The sequence below is a fragment of the Temnothorax nylanderi genome, unplaced genomic scaffold (genome assembly GCF_030848795.1).
Source record: "Temnothorax nylanderi isolate EJ_2023f unplaced genomic scaffold, tnyl_v1.0 TNYL_tig0114_pilon, whole genome shotgun sequence".
NCBI lineage: Eukaryota > Metazoa > Arthropoda > Insecta > Hymenoptera > Formicidae > Temnothorax > Temnothorax nylanderi.
Genome location: NW_027249176.1, coordinates 242,166 through 259,247, shown reverse-complemented (window position 1 = coordinate 259,247; position 17,082 = coordinate 242,166). Strand labels below are relative to the sequence as shown.

At 36.0% G+C, this 17,082-nt stretch overlaps 1 protein-coding gene across 1 annotated transcript in view; it reads right to left on the bottom strand.

The window, feature by feature from the left end:
• The window catches only part of Zfh1 (Zn finger homeodomain 1), a 37,245-nt gene that overhangs the window by 8,042 nt on the left and 12,121 nt on the right, over nucleotides 1-17,082 (bottom strand). The window contains exons 2-8 of the mRNA XM_071712744.1: nucleotides 7,906-8,231; nucleotides 3,861-4,001; nucleotides 3,290-3,587; nucleotides 2,049-2,407; nucleotides 1,333-1,686; nucleotides 866-1,192; nucleotides 629-791 (exon numbers count right to left, since the gene is read on the bottom strand). Coding sequence (XP_071568845.1) covers nucleotides 629-791; nucleotides 866-1,192; nucleotides 1,333-1,686; nucleotides 2,049-2,407; nucleotides 3,290-3,587; nucleotides 3,861-4,001; nucleotides 7,906-8,231 — 1,968 coding nt within the window. The remainder of the gene's footprint in view (nucleotides 1-628; nucleotides 792-865; nucleotides 1,193-1,332; nucleotides 1,687-2,048; nucleotides 2,408-3,289; nucleotides 3,588-3,860; nucleotides 4,002-7,905; nucleotides 8,232-17,082) is intronic.

Genomic DNA, 17,082 nt, shown 5'->3' with positions numbered 1-17,082 from the left:
TAGTTCTAATTAATGAGCTTTCGATAGTTATTAATAAAATCTTATTTTCTGTCAATTTTAAGTACATTTTAAAGTGAATTTTAATTAAGATACAATTATATCTTGTTTGGGTACAGTTTGAATTTAATGTAAAAAAGCCTGTAAAACAAGATCATTCATTTCAATAATGAAGTATCCTATCTTATGTAATATAAGAAGGTTGATGGCCAACAATACGAGCAAAAGAAGGTGTTATATTGAAAAAAAGATTTTTATTTTAAATTCTTATATCAATTTCATGGTAATGTAACTTAATTTATTGTTATCTTATTCACTCCGTATTATTATTTTTTAGCTTTAATCTTATTTTATGGAACTAATATATGTACTGGAGAAGACTTATTGTTAGTATAGTCGAAACGTTTACATGATTTCCTAACTATTGGAGAATAAACTATAAATCTTTTTTCAATACAACGTTTTCGTTTGCTCATATTGTTGGCCGTCAACTTTCTTATATTGCATTGCATATAATAAACTTAATTAATTTTTCTATTAATTACTCTTAGATTTCTGACTTGGATAATGATTCTCGTTGCATGAAATTACGAAAGCTCGCGCAATAACATTACAATAACAATATACTTACCGGAATGTTCATACTTGTGTCTCGTGAGGGAACTGTGTTTGGAAAATGTTTTCTCACACCGATCACAGAAATAAAGACCTTGCTCGTTCTCTGTTGCTGTAGGGGTTATTTCTGATTGTGGTGCAGCTTCGCTCTCGCCCTTTGCGTTCGCTTGATTTTGATTCTAAAAGATAATACGCGAATTATACATTTCGTTTATAAAATTTCAAAACAATTAATCTTACTTTCCGTTATTACCTTTGTAATTGCTTCTCCACTGGAAAACGTACGTTTAGCTTCAATGGGATCAGTAGCGGTCTCTTCGTCTATGACCAAAGGCGAATCCTCGAGGTCATCGTTGTCGACAGTTGGGGCTGCAATATCATCCTTCTGTTCGCACGGAGACGAAGTATTTCTACTCGATGTATCGCTTTCCTTGGTCGCCGATATAACAAGCGCTTCTTTCTTCGACAAATCTAAGGGCTGTTCGATAATAGTTGGATTCTCCGGAAGTATTAAAGGTACCAGAGCTGGTGGCATTTTCGACTCTCTTCGATCCCTGGCACGAGAATTTTGAAACCAAACCTATAAAATGATAATATAATACGTGAGTAATAATTAACTATCATAAGTCTATTGAATATTAGTTGTTTTAACAGGTATAATCTTCAATTTAGTTCTTTCAGTTTAGACAGATGATTTAATTTGTCCTTTATTTTGCGTACCTGTACGACACGAGTGGGAAAATTGATATAATTGGCGATCATGATGATTTCCTCCTTTTTAGGCCGCGGATTGATGGCATAATAACCTTTTAGAACAGCAAGCTGTTCATCGTCTATGAGCGACCTAGCTCTGACTCTTCTCGACCCGTTGTCGTTGTGAGACTGGTTGCCCTCATCTTCATCTTCCGAATCCGCTTCAGAACTTTCCTCCGCTTTTTTCTTGGCTGATCTCGATGTCGGTTGATTGACATTTTCGAGCTTCGCGGCTAAACCTTCGCTTTGTGAGTCGTATTGGTCCATTGTGCCCCAGTCCGGACAATGTGTCATTTCACTAGACATTTCGCTATCTTGATCCTATAAACAAGATTTCAATTCACAAACAGGAATAAGTATCTCACACGATGTAAAAAAACTTAGTCATCTGTTCTTTGATCGATATATTTTTATTTAATTATTATTTTATTTAGGGATCTCTAGAATCTTTAATAAACGTGTTATAATTCGTAAACTATTCTGACTTAAAAGAGAGTGTAATTATATTAAATATATTTAAAAATTTACATGTGTCATATATTATATTTATTCTTTATTATTTAGCTTTTAAAATTTTACGCCGATTGTTACCTCAGTAATAACGAATTAGTTCATCGGAAACCTTTTTTTCCACAAATTAAATTATAAATAAAAAAAAGATTCTAAATCTCTCACTTACATACCTGGTAATCCTCTTCGAACTCCCGTTTCATCGTGGCCGGAGACGTGGATAGCTTCCGTACGTTCGCTTCAAGCAGTTGCTTTGTCACGGTGGTGTTTACGGTCTCTAATATTCGCCGAACCGCATCGAGCCCCTGCAACGGGTCTACCGGCGCGGGAGACTCCTTGCCTTCTGTGCCCTCCGTTCCCTCAGAGTCCGCTGTCGATGGACTCATCACTTCCCGATGCGTCTCAAATTGCTCGGTAATGTGGTCCAATCGCCTAGCGCTGAATTGATTCAGCAGCTTGCCTAACGTAGAGTGCAGCAAGTAATTTCCGAATCCCAGGCTGGGAGGCACTAGGGTTGGCATGTCATAAATACCTGAATATTAAACAATTCAAACTTAAAAATTGTGATAATTGTTAATGGCAGACGCCGGAGTTATTTTATTATAATAGTTTTTAAGTAAAAAGTGTTTAAAATTAACCGACCAAATTCGCTCACTTTAGACATAACACATCGTAACGACAGTATTTTTATGCACAATCCTATTCTTGAAAATGATGTAATATATATTTTCGTTACCATGTGCCATGCCTGAGCGCGCAAATTGGATTATTTGATTCGTCAACTTAAATAATATTCATTTAAGAATTTATTATAGCTCTTTTTTAGCATTTTGGTATTAAGATTTTTATTTCAAAATGATCTCAGGTGTGAATCTTAACGGTTGTTACGGAAGGGACATGTATAAAAATTTATCATTGTCTCAATGTTTTCATTACAAAAGCCCTGTCGGCTGTCCGAAATCAAATTCGTGGATAAAGAGAGAGTATATCGCCAATGAATAAACAATACCGCGTATGTGACAATTAGTAAAGTTTTTAGGAAAGACAAAAAACTGTGCCAAAAGTAAAATATACCACAACTACGTAATAAACATTCTTGAATGAACATTGAAACTCATCTGTAAATAATATGTATGATCATTTACGACCTGTAGAATGATGATACGGAACAATCGAAATTAAAAGTGCATTTACAGAAAAATGACATATATGCGGTTATTGTTGATTCATAGACGATATGTAAGGCCGGATACTACAATTTTTCACAATAGATTTGTTCCGGAATAAGACGTACTCACTAGTTGCTGCAACCGTTGCGTTGCACGTTGCACGGTCCTAGTGAGTACCCGGCATAACGTATGCATAAATATAATAAGTATATTTTAAGAAGAAACGTAAAATGAGATAGAATTACCTGTTCCCTCTCTTTGTATCTCCTGATACTCCGAAGGCGATAACTTCGGTAGAATCGGCAGAAACGTATTATTGTTGGCCGCCAGTAGATCGACGTCGCGTCGTCCTGATAACGCCTGATGCGCCTTCTTCTGTCCCCGATCGACATTGCTTATGGTGTTCTGCCTCGACTTTTTCAGATTCATTATCAAGCACTTCTTCGCCGTCATGTGGCTCGAATACGACCCAGAATGAGAGAAACGCTTGCCGCAATTGTTGCATTGGAATGGCTTCTCACCGCTGTGAATGCGCAGGTGTTCCTGCGAGAGATACGGGAGATTGCGTTTAAGTTAAACTATTTTTTTTTTCTATTTTCGTTGCTCTCATATAATACGCAAAGAAAAAGAGATAAATTCGAAGTAGAGTAGAAAAATTGTAATTAAGGTCGTTACATCGGTGATAAAGACAAACGGAATATACCTAATATAAAGAAGAGTAACGTATGGGAAGCAAAAAATATGATAGAAAACAATAAACTAATATTGGTTATTATAAAATATCTATATCATTAACTATTTATAATAACAAAATACCTTAAGATGATGCTTAAACTTAAAGGCTTTCTCGCAATGAGGACATTTAAACTTTCGTAGAACGGCACTTTCATCATGGCTAATCATGTGCCTCTGCAATCGATAGACGTTGGCGAAGGTCTTGCTGCACACCTTACAGGACTGCCAAATTATTGAGAAATTAGTCCAACGAAATACAATTACTTACTATGAAACTGATCAAGTTATACCGTTATCACAATTTTTTTTTAAATTCGCGAATAGATATCTATAACAAGATCATAGATATTATATTTATTTATTTATATATTATGTTAATATTGAAAGGTCGTTTTCATCGACTGTCTTCTTCGAATCAGTTAGGTAATTGTTGTATAGTATATTTGATCAGTTTCGGATCACTGTGTTTACCTCGCAAATAGCAAATGTTTTACTAATTAATACACATCATGGACGCACACATTGCATTCATATTCAAGTTTCTCTTCGAGAACTATGCAACCGGTTACAAAATCAGTCGATATTTTCTACGTTATTTCTCAAAAGAGAAGTTACTTTTTCAATTCACTGACAAATTTAAGAGAAATATGTCGAAATATATATTTATTCTAATTGCACCAATTGTATTGTGCGTAATATATTTTATTTGTAATTTATTTCATTACAATCTGCAATCTGTCGATATTTCAAACTTAAGGAGGGTGGTTAGTCAAATCAATTTGATAAGAATTATTTCAAATTTACGGAGAATATTCGTCTATGGGAATCTGTCGCCCATGCCAAAGTTGAAGACAATCGTCTGCATGGTTGTCGAGTAATTAATTATTGAAGTTATACTCTTGTCTCTCTCTTATACACGGGCGACACAGCAGAAATGTTACCTAACTTGTAATGTAACGAAACCCCCTGTTGAGCTGGCTCCCCCACCTTCCAGAAATTAAAAAACCAATAGCGCAAAATTACAAGCTATTTATGAGCTTTCATGTCCCGCAGATTAAAAATTTTGAGCTCGTCACACTGAACAGGAATTTAATATTTTTTGTGGGGGGCTGAGTCAACGTTGACTCAGCCCCCCCCCCCACTACTTAAAAATAGAGATATTGAATCGATTTTTGCGGCAGAATTAGGAGCTATTTATGAGCTTTCGAAGTGATATAGTTTCGATTTTTGAGCTCATTCCCTTAACCCCCAAACAACCCTTAATTGATTCAACTCAAGAGAAAAATGTTGAGAAAAATTAAAATATATTATATCGCGGATATAATTCGTATAGCGTATAAATTCTAAAAATAAACTCTTAAAATACGCGCATTTTGATTATTGAGCTACAACCCCTTCGCAAGAAAACCACCCCATCTTCCCGGCTTAAGAGAGAACTGTACTTAAAATGAATAAAATTAATTATTTTGCGACTTAATATCGTTTACTAATTTATGAGCTCGCAAAATACATGCATTCTGATTATTGAGCTACAACCCCTTTGCAAGAAAACCAACATTTTAACTGTTGGCGATCTTAATTTTTTATACTATGTTGAAATTGAAATTTTAACAATATAAGCATTTTATTCTCTTTTCTAAGCCTTGAACAACATTGAAAATAATTTTCATAACTAAATATCAAAAAATCAATAAGTAAGGAGACATTTTTCATGCTGGGGTCTCTTAGACCCCATGTGTCATTTACGAGATTCTTGAGAGGTGTGGCATTTAAAGGTTAAGTACTGTTGTTTAAATTAACTATACTATAACTAGAGTTTTAATAAATAAAATGTGTTTAAAATATATTTTCCTAATGTACTATTTTCCTATATAATAAAAGCAATTTTGTTTTATATAAAGATCCAAAATCACATGCAATAAGAATATAATAGATAAATTTATTTTTTAACAGATAGTGAGAATTGTTATTAATTCCAGTAATTATTTTATATCCTTTTGAATAAATGTAAGAATAAATGTAAGACAATTATCAAATGTTGTGTTGTAATATAGAATTTAAGATTAAATTCTCTACGGAATTTACCTTTTATATTTCACATATTAATATAATTCACGTATTGATGTAATTCACAAAAAAAGCAATTTAAAAAATTAATACAATTAATTTAATTTTTTTTAATTTATGACTTACACGATGTAAACAAATTATTGTATACTTTGGGCTATTAAAGAATTAATTTAGATAAAATGTAAATTAATATTCTATAAGTATAACTTATAATTTTTTCGTATAGCAGGAATATAAAATATTCCTACAAAAGAAATTGCAATTTAATAATCAGAATGCATGTATTTTGCGAGCTCATAAATTAGTAAATAATATTTAGTCGCAAAATAATTAATTTTATTTATTTTAAGTACAGTTCTCTCTTAAGCCGAGAAGATGGGGTGGTTTTCTTGCAAAGGGGTTGTAGCTCAATAATCGAAATGCATGTATTTTGCGAGCTCATAAATTAGTAAACGATATTTAGTCGCAAAATAATTAATTTTATTCATTTTAGGTACAGTTCTCTCTTAAGTCGGGAAGATGGGGTGGTTTTCTTGCGAAGGGGTTGTAGCTCAATAATCGAAATGCGCGTATTTTAAGAGTTTATTCTTAGAATTTATACGCTATACGAATTATATCCGCGATACAATATATTTTAATTTTTCTCAACATTTTTTTCTCTTGAGTTGAATCAATTAAAGGGTTGTTTGGGGGTTAAGGAAATGAGCTCAAAAATCGAAACTATACCCTTCGAAAGCTCATAAATAGCTGCTAATTCTGCCGCAAAAATTGATTCAATATCTCTATTTTTAAGTAGTGGGGGGGGGGGGGCTGAGTCAACGTTGACTCAGCCCCCCACAAAAAATATTAAATTCCTGTTCAGTGTGACGAGCTCAAAATTTTTAATCTGCGGGACATGAAAGCTCATAAATAGCTTGTAATTTTGCGCTATTGGTTTTTTAATTTCTGCAAGGTGGGGGGGCCAGTTCAACAGGGGTCTCTCGAAAGCATATTAAAAATGATAAGAATTTAGTGAAAATAGGTGCAAATAACTCTTTACATATTTAGGAAGAACTTTCTCGAAGACTGAAATGATTCGTCTTTATAGTTATCAAGAAATTGTAAAAATAAAACAGGACCACATTTATTATTTCCACATTTCAATGTGGATAATAACGTATTTGGGTTTCAATTGTACAAACAAGTCTTTTTAAACCTTAAGAAACAGCAATTAAATGCATTCCACATATTTATTTGCTAAAATTCGTTTATTTCACGCGACGAAAATCTAACCTATATGCTTTCCCCCTGCCGCGCCGCCTGCCCCGCACCGAGAACTAACCAACCTCCTTAAGGTACCTCAACAAAAGAGGAATTGATTCGAGCACATCCATATTCGAAATCCGTACGATTCAGGCAATTCTAAAAAATATTTTGTCATAACCGTAAAAAAAAGATTCGCATCACTGCGCAAAACCGTGTACATTAAATATCCTCTTCTATCAATTTAAAAAAAGAAGGGAGAAATATGAAATAAAGAAAAAAACGTGAAACATGTGTTGTGATCGTCACCAAAAGTATCGTAAGATTAAATATCACACATTTATGTTTATATCACTTTGAATTATGCAATAAGTAGCATAAAGTTAACTGTCCATCATAGAAATTTATTTTTGTTTACCTATTTATTTACTTTGTAACTACTATAGCTTGAAAACTAAACACTTCTTCGCACCTTACACCGCCACTTATATAACTTTACGCGTTGTTCATCTATATTCCTACCACATCTGCTTAAAAAAGTAATTTAGAAAATAATAAAAAAAAATAATTTAGAAAATAAGATGCGATAACCTACCACCCTACCTACGGGCACTCGTACCCCCTTCCTTCCTAAAAATCGCGTGCGACGAAGGACGAAAACGGGCGCATCTCACCGAAAAGCTGACTGCCGCTTTTGCGGGGATATAATCGATAAGTCCGCGCGCGGGACACGGGGGGGAGGAGGGGGCGAACAAGGGGGTGGCCCTCCCCCGTGCGGAGTGTGTGTCCTTGACGGGTCATCGTGATCACTCACCACTTGGGAGAACTGGGCGTTGAGATCGTGCTTGTCGATGGTACAGGACGTTTTGTGCGTGTCCTCGAGGTGAAGCTGCAGGACACGGACGTCCCGACAGGGGATGCCGCACTGAGGGCACCTTTCGCCACCCTGCTGCTGCTGCTGCTGCTTCGCGGATGATCCGCCCTCGCTGTCGCCGCCACAACCCAGCCCCCCGCGCGTACCGCCGCTGCCGCCACCACCTCCATCGCCGGCAACACTTCCACCTCCTGCGGTTGGCGCTCCACCCGCGCAACCTCCGCCCACCTCCGTATCCACGACACCTGCGTCGTCCTCGCTACAGCCTGTAACACGCGCACACGTGGCACGGTTTTTATATTTCGCCTCGGCTCTCGGCAGCGCGCCATCGCGCGAAACACACGGATCGAATCTCGAATCACGCGTTTAAGCCTTGCCGCCTGCCGGCACCATCCTGCAGCGTGTATACATACACAGTTGAAAAACTTGTATTAAATCTAACATAAGTCACACATGTCCCAAACGGCCCACTCAAATTTTTGTGTTATAATTTAACATAATATGAATGCGTTAAATGGTAACACTGATTCTCTCTCTCTCTCTCTCTCTCTCTCTCTCTCTCTCTCTCTCTCTCTCTCTCTCTCTCTCTCTCTCTCTCTCTCTCTCTCTCTCTCTCTCTCTCTCTCTCTCTCTCTCGCTCTCGCTCTCTCTCTCTATGTTAATATTTCAACAAAAAAGAAATGTAATTTGAAGTTAATTGGGTGTACAATTAACATAACGTTTATAATGAAATTAACACATAAAAAATATTCTTTTTACATTTTACAAATGTAACAACTCAAACAGAATGTTGATTTTATAAATACGTACACATTTAATAAATACGTACAAATTGTATTACTTTAACATATTTTTTAAATTATTTTAATAATTTTACATTTTATATTAGTTAAGTTTAGTTAACATAGTAGACATGTGTTAAATTTACACATGAATATGTTGATTATTTAACACCAAAACTTTAACCAGCAGATTTTTCACAAAAGTACCTAAACAAATTTTCCAACTGTTATATATAATTTGTTTTCAAATAGTTATTCTATAATCGATTTCTCCATTTTCGAAATCGCCATTTCCCTATCGAGAATCGAAGAATTTTTGTATTCAGAATTTAATGAAATCAATCCTACCTTGATTTTTTTCAAATTTATACTTGATATTTTCGTTCTCCTGAAAAGAGTTGTCTACCGTTGCACTGGATTCTTTAATCAATATCGTTTTGACGCGTACGAAAAGAAGCGTGCTTGATAACGCGAATTTTGTAAGAATAATACAGATAAACAACATAATTTCAGTGAGAATTCAGTTATCGATTGATAAACACAGGATGTTGCACGAGCAAATAGATATAAAACGATTTCTCTGTGTTTACTCGTACAACGGAAGCAGCTAGTGTAAAATGCATTTTCGCATTTCTTCGAAATTATACATTGAGTTTATTTTGAGTTTTATCCTTAATTACCGGATAAAACTCGATTTATTCAGTTTGCATTTTGCGATGCGAGTACCGCGAATAAACGGTATATTGCCAGATGGAAATCTGGCACGTTCCATTCAGTTTTAATCAGGGATTGAAACGCGTTTGGAACTACGCTGAGTTCAGATTTTGACGCCACAGAGAGACAAAGATAACCCTCTATGTAATAGTGAAATCCAATCGACATTGTCACCATCTTTATCGCATCAAAAACTATACATCCTAGTTATAATATGCTTGTGTGATTCCTATCACTTGTATATAAAATACTTGGATCGAGCATTTTTGAACGTGACACACAGGTAAATCAAACCGTCATTTTTCGAAAAGATAAGAAACGACGTGCGTATACAAGATGTCAAAAAAAAAAGAATTCGAGACAGAAACGTATATAGCAAAGCAAATGCACAAAAGTAGTAAAAAATACGTTCTTAAAACGTTAAACCTTTCTCAACATCCTATATGTGTATTTATGTATACCTCCATGTGTCTATCTTTACGTTATTTCATTAACAATGTTAATTTTTCAACTTGAATTAAAAGCTTGCAAATGAGACATAGAAGTTTTACCAAATTTATTTCGGTAAGCGCGCTATACGTCATAGATATAATTTAAATAGCTTGATTAATATCTGACGATATCTAATAAATAGAAGATTATATTCAAAATATGATTGCTACTGCTATTTTCATTTAGCATCAGTTTTTCGACCGAATTTCCATAAATGTTAGCAATCCAGGTGATCTATATAAAAGTCTGTGGTTCTCTGAAATATCTTTCGATAACACGATGTTAATACATGCGGATCATTATTTACACGAAATGAAGATAAATAAGATCTCATGCGTATATTACGATTTGACAATAGAGAACTAAGAATTGTAGAATAGAATCAGGCATCTCGTTTTTGGCACGCAATCTCATGCAGACACAATACCGTCTGTGAATAAACAATACCGGCTATATGTGACATTTTTATGCAAATACCCTTTTTGACTTAATTAGCTCCGTATCATCATTCTACAGGATTTGGGTCAACAAGTTTCATGAAAACATATTATTTATAGATTTTTGTCTCTCCTGAAAACTTTACTAATCGTCACATATACTACGTTTACGCGAGCGTTATTTCTGTAGTACCTTACGATAATTCACTCGTTTACACTCTGTGTAGTGAATTATCGTAAGTCACTACAAAACCCCGTTTACGCGGAAGAATTATCGTAAGTTACTACAGAAGTAACGCTCGCGTAAACATAGCAATAGGCGGTATTGTTTACTCATCATTGACGATATATTCCGTGTGGCGTAATCAATCCTTAAAACGTCTCACTATTTAAATTTATATTCATGTCGAGTTAAGTGTCTAATGACATGATCAAATATCTAATTGAAAAGATTATATCCCGATCACATAATTTCACGTTTCGTAGTCGTAAATTCTTAGTCAATTATGTTTGAGAAATTAAGTGGTTAACAATACAATCAAATATCTAATGCAATGTACTACGTTTACGCGAGCGTTACTTCTGTAGTAACTTACGATAATTCCTTCGCGTAAACGGGATTTTGTAGTATAACTTACGATAATTTACTCCGCGTAAACGAGTGAATTATCGTAAGTTACTACAGAAGTAACGCTCGCGTAAACGTAGTAATATAGTTGAAAAGTCTCATTCTTTAAAAACTGACTTCATTAAACGTTTAATAACTTAATATTAAAAAATTACATATATGTAGGGGAGACCGGGGCTAAAAGGTCAACGGGGTTGAAGCGTCAAATCGAATATCTGTATATTGTGTGAACTCGCTATTAACATTGTAAACGCTGCTTATGGTACCCATGTGACCAACGGAGTTTCGGCAGGTTACCTGCCGTATTATGATTTTTACGAGGGCAAACGTGTTTTCGGAAGGTGAAAGTTACATTTTCTGCGCGTGGAAATTTTGTAATATCTGCAATAATATTTGCTCTCCAAATCTCGAGGTACGTGATTATAAAGAGTAATGCATGCTGAACACGAATCCAGTGTAGTTTTTTCATTATCGTTGATGTCTAATATTTCGTGGGCGATCAGACCTGAAATTTGTGTTTGGGGCTAATCGGTCAGTAAGCAGTCCGGATGCATTTCCAAGGCATTTCCGGGCATTTCCAGGCTCACTGCATATGGAATATGGATGAGACGGGAATTAAAACCGTTCAGACACCGAATAGAGTCATCGTCGGACGTCGAGGAGTGAAACAAGTCGGGCGAGTGACTTCTGCGGAAAGAGGAACCCTCGGAACTATTTTTTAATAATGTTTCGCATAAAAATTTTAAATAAATTTTTATATTTTTCTCTTAAAAAACAATTATTAAAATGTATCCTATCATTTTTCAGGATTAGATGTACGTATATGTATTGAAAATGCAGTGTGACGTTTAAACCCCGGCATTTTTGAGATTTCAATTTTTCCACCGTTGTCGTTTTTGCTCTATACCGGTTAAACAAAGCGACGTAGACAAAAATTTCCTATATAAATTTTGTAGCTAAAGGTTCACTCTTTACAGTGGTATACCACATTTAACTAAAATTATTTATTTTGTTGTTAAAAATCGGCACCGAAAAAAAACTGACCTTTTAGCCCCGGTCTCCCCTACGTATTAGAACGAATTATATTTACATATAACTGGTTATAGATATTCGTATAAAATTGTAAATTATATTTAGATCGCGTGTCTCTTTGTCATCGAGATATTAATGTCCTACCCCACGATGGGATGCTGCGTGCTCGAAGCGAGACAGCGAAGCCGGCTATGTATTCGGGATTCTCCGAGTTGGACCGCACGTGCAAGATTGGCGGCGATCAATCAGCTACGCGTATCTGGCGGCGGGTATCGGTTTACACGTGCGATGCGCGGAGTTAATCGTGACTACCTTCGCCAATTGCCAATACGCAATGGCCGGGTCGCCGCGTCAGTCGCATAATCCCCGGCGTGACGCACGTGCATCGGTGTGTGCACACGCATGTGTGGAATGCGTATATGTACGTCCGCCTGGAAAAAGAGACGCGTGCGCGATAGACACAATCGAATCGCGTAGAGATAGGGCGTAACGCCAAAATGCAAGAGAAAGAAATACGCGATGAGCGCTGCCAAATGTTTCGCGGCGCCGCGCTATTAGGTACATATATACGGGAATGCGTCTAAATGCATCTCTACATATCCACCGATGCGACGCTCAACCACGTTGTTGATCGAACGGCAATGACGTGTCGATTTCTGGTGGCAAAGAGAAAAGAAAAAACAATGCCGATTAAATCAAGGAATTTTTCGACGGAAACGAATATCTCGAAATTGAAGGTAGAGCAGTCCCAGTAAACACTAAGTAACATGTAACTTATATGTTTGTTGTATAAGGTAAATGTATCAATGCCTGGACCGTCAGAGGACATGTACCTATGTCCGGACACCTTTATCATTTTAGTTCTTAAATAAGTATAAACGCAAATTAACGTTTCGATACTATAACTAAAGTTTCAAAATACAAGAAAAATATTTTTATCTTTGATTTTAATTCGCGTTATACTTAATATTTAAATAATTAAACTAAAATGATAAAGGTGTCCAGACACAGGTACATGTCCACTGACTGTCCAGGAATTGGTATAGATTTACCTTAATTTCCTACTCACCAATGTAAATGCAATATAACACATGTGTTTTGTGAGTCATTCTTAATTGTTGAGTAGGAAATTACAATTACCATGTAGGTAATAAGTTACATCTTACTTGGTGTTTGCTGAGGTCAGTCCAGAACGATTCTCGAAGAATGATCCTCTTGCTGCCATACTTTCGATATCGTTGAGAATCGTTTGATACATTCCAAGTAATTTTGAACGAGAAATATTATAGAATAATGCTTTATAATATAAAGACAAATATATATCTATTTAATTTGTGATTCATAGGATCTTTCAAAAATAAAGATTCGCAGAACGTATTATATCGTAAATTTTGTAAATAATGAAACATTAACACACACACACACACACACACACACACACACATTACCTCCTACAATAAACATATAGAATATTATAATTCACATGTAATCCTGAAGATTCTGTCTTAAAACTCTATGAATCGATAGCAGTGTATTCGCAGCACATCCACACTCATGCGATTCGTACACGGAATGAAGAACATCGTTCAGGTACGAACCCGTCTAACAAAACCTTGGAACTTTTGAGAAATTTTCCACATATGTAATCACTTAATTGTATCAGTTGCAATTTTTGATGTTTTCGAACCCAACAATCGTGATTAGCCGATCATTGATCACGCACATAAATAGGATAAAACATAAATAGGAAGATTGAATTTTCGTAATCCCGGATAGAAATGAATATTCGCGTTATTCCTAGCCACCATTTACATCACATTGTTGACGTGTCCTTAACTTGAATGGCACACACGTGTTATGCACGTGCGATAGAAAAAGAAGCCGTGACGACGGGGAGGGAGCGTGTCAATCGGGGAGTAACATTATTCATGTACAAAGGTGTGTCAAAAGAATGAATGTTAAAAAAAACGTGACGCAGAGTGAAGGGCATGCAGGATGTGGGTACACGAAATATGAGAAAAAGTGTGTTTTTACATGGCCGCTTGAATTTTCGACAAACCTATTGTCGGTGTGATCGGATTAAAATGTCCTTCCTGCTCGACGTACGATGTCCCACCGATAAATTAATTCGTATACGTGCTAATGATACTGATGTCGACGTCGGGCTGATTGCGGTGCGTTTAACGATTTATATATTAGCAGCCACGTCCACGAATTGAACTCGTAACGAATTAATATTTAATTACTATGAATTAAAATCTTTTACGTCGTGTGTGTGCAAACGATTAAACCGAGAGGGAGAGGGAAGAAGAGAGGAAGAGAACTTTTAAATAATTTTCTTCTTCCGTATTAATTTAAATTCTCAATGCCTAGTATGTTCAAATAAGGATATTTTTCAAACTTTGTTAAAAGGAACAAACAAAATTTATTTTAAGATATTTCAATAAATAAAGTCCTTGAATTTTATAACATGTATAATTTTAATTTAAAAATTTCAATATTAAAAAATTAATTGTTCATATAAAAGCACTGAATCCGTAATCTGCATTAATTTGTATGTCAATACCATCTCGAAATTGACGATTTCAACTAAATATGACAAATTTCTGTTTATTGTCTTTTGTATTTTTGATTATATTACTTTTATCTATTCAAAAAAGCTAAAATGTATTCTTATGGAAACTGTATTTATATATTTATCTTTTATTATATTATTATATTCTAGTAACATGTAATATATAATATAGAATATGTAATACTCGGACAGATTCGGATAAGAGAGTGTCGGAGAAGCGCGGTTGGGCGTGCAAGCCATGTACAGAAACGTCTGCAAATGCGCAGAATTTCTCGTAGCTATGCTCGCGGCGATCGTGCGCGGTGCGAATCTCACACCAGGCATGGTATATTAATCTCGCGTAGGTAGATAGGTGGATACATACGCGCACACGCGGCATTTGCTGCGAAAATGCTATAGTCGTAAGTCAATGCGCGTAAGTTTGCGCGCTGCCGTAATTAATATGCTGTTACACGGTAACTTTGCGAAATCGGAAACGACACTCGGCAACGCTATGCGAGCTCCTAAATACAGACGCAAGACAATCTTCTTGAACGTACCGTTTAATTAAAGACTAGACTAGCTGCACTAAGCGGTTCTGTCACCGAATCTACATCTGTTTCGGTTTTGTAAAAATTGTTGACTGAACTTTCACAAATAGCAAAATATTTTTTAATAACAATATTATTAACATGTATTTTAATAATATTAGTAATCGTTATTTAAAAAATAATATTTTATTATTCTTTTTAAAATAAAAATGGGCACTTATTATAGGTTTTCGACTGATGTGTTTTGGTGTTTATCATAATTAATTATTGTTATAAACTTAAGTTATTATAAATTGGACCTAGTTATTCAATAATTTTGTCATTTTAATAATATATATTATTTATTTTTAATTCTTTTAGACAGAGATTAATTTTATTCGATCCCTTGGAGTTAGTTACAAAGGATTCCGTTTTTTATATACCTACATATGACATACATAGAACATACAAAAAATTTTAACGTAAAAAACTTAAATCTATAATAGACCCAACTATCTGTTATCTATATGACACATATAATACGCATACACACACACAAACATGCTCTTACATCCTATAATCTAAATTATTGATTTTTATATATTAGTATTTTAAAGTACAATTATCACGCGTCATTTTTTTTAAGCTTCGAAAATTAAAACCTGAATTGATAGAGAAATAAATATACGACGATGTAATTTTTTTATTCGAAAACGCATTTTAAGCGTATAAAAACATACTAGCGGTCGTTTTCCATCGTTTGCAAGCGTTAATCAAAAGCTACGAGGCAAACGGGAAGTTGGCTGTATCTCTCCGGATTGCGTCCGGAGAGCACGCTCACGGCTTCCACGAAGACGAACTTTGCTCGCCGTGAGGCCGATAAGAGACGTCGAAACGGGTCAGAGCCGTGACCTTTCTTGCCTTCCTATGTACGCGATCCATGAAGCTCGGCGTCGTGGTGGAGCTATGTCGCTTATGCTTTTAATTGCGCGCCCAGCGTAACGAAATAATAAACGCGATACCGAGCATTCCGAAACGACGAACGTTTCGCAATTCATCTGTGTGCTCCTTCTTACGTAAAAAATAACGAGAGGCTTGCCCTTTGTTATGGAAATGGAAACTTTTTGTGATAGCGTGTTCCGAATTCAGTAATCGTTAACGTTGTATCAAGTGTTATCGAGTACGAGAAACGATAATGTAAATTTCGTAATACGAAGAAAATTGAGTAATCGTAAAAAAATTATTCTCTAAATTTGAGATGAAAATTAATGGTGAATTGAAGAACTCGAGCTCGCATCGAATAACGAATATGAGGCTTCAGGAGTGCGCGCGCGTTAAGATATCGCGAAGTACTTGGCCGATACCTTACGAAGCAAACACTTTATGGAAGGTAAACACTTTTGCGAGCCATGACGTAATACTCGACGCAATTTCGCCATCTTCGCGCTTCCCCTGCATAGGGCAAGGGTTAACTTCGCCGCGAGCGTTAACGCGAGCGCGCGATTCGCCGCGAGTGTGCGAGCGCGAAGGCGAAGCGAAGCCTTCCCGCGAACTGTCTGTCCTCGGGAGGAAGAGACGCGCCACAAATGACGTCAGCGGAATGTGGAAACCGGCGTATAGCAAATTGCGAGCAATACCGTGCAATCTCGGATACTCGGGACTCGGGAGAGCGCTCACACGGCGCGCGCCGCGCGCGGCGACGCGATGCCGGGCCGTGCGTTGTTGAATCGCGTGACAAAAAGGACGAGATTAATATAGAGCCACCTTTTGTGTACGTCGGCAGCGCCGCATTGCGTAACGACGTCGAAATACATATACATCTGGACTAAATTAAATAATATTTATGCGTCAATATCACCAGGCATAAAATCCCATGTGATGACAAACGTAGAGCTTTGAGAATTGTGGAATTTGATCTGAAATAAATTGTTTCAAGCTTCCTATATAC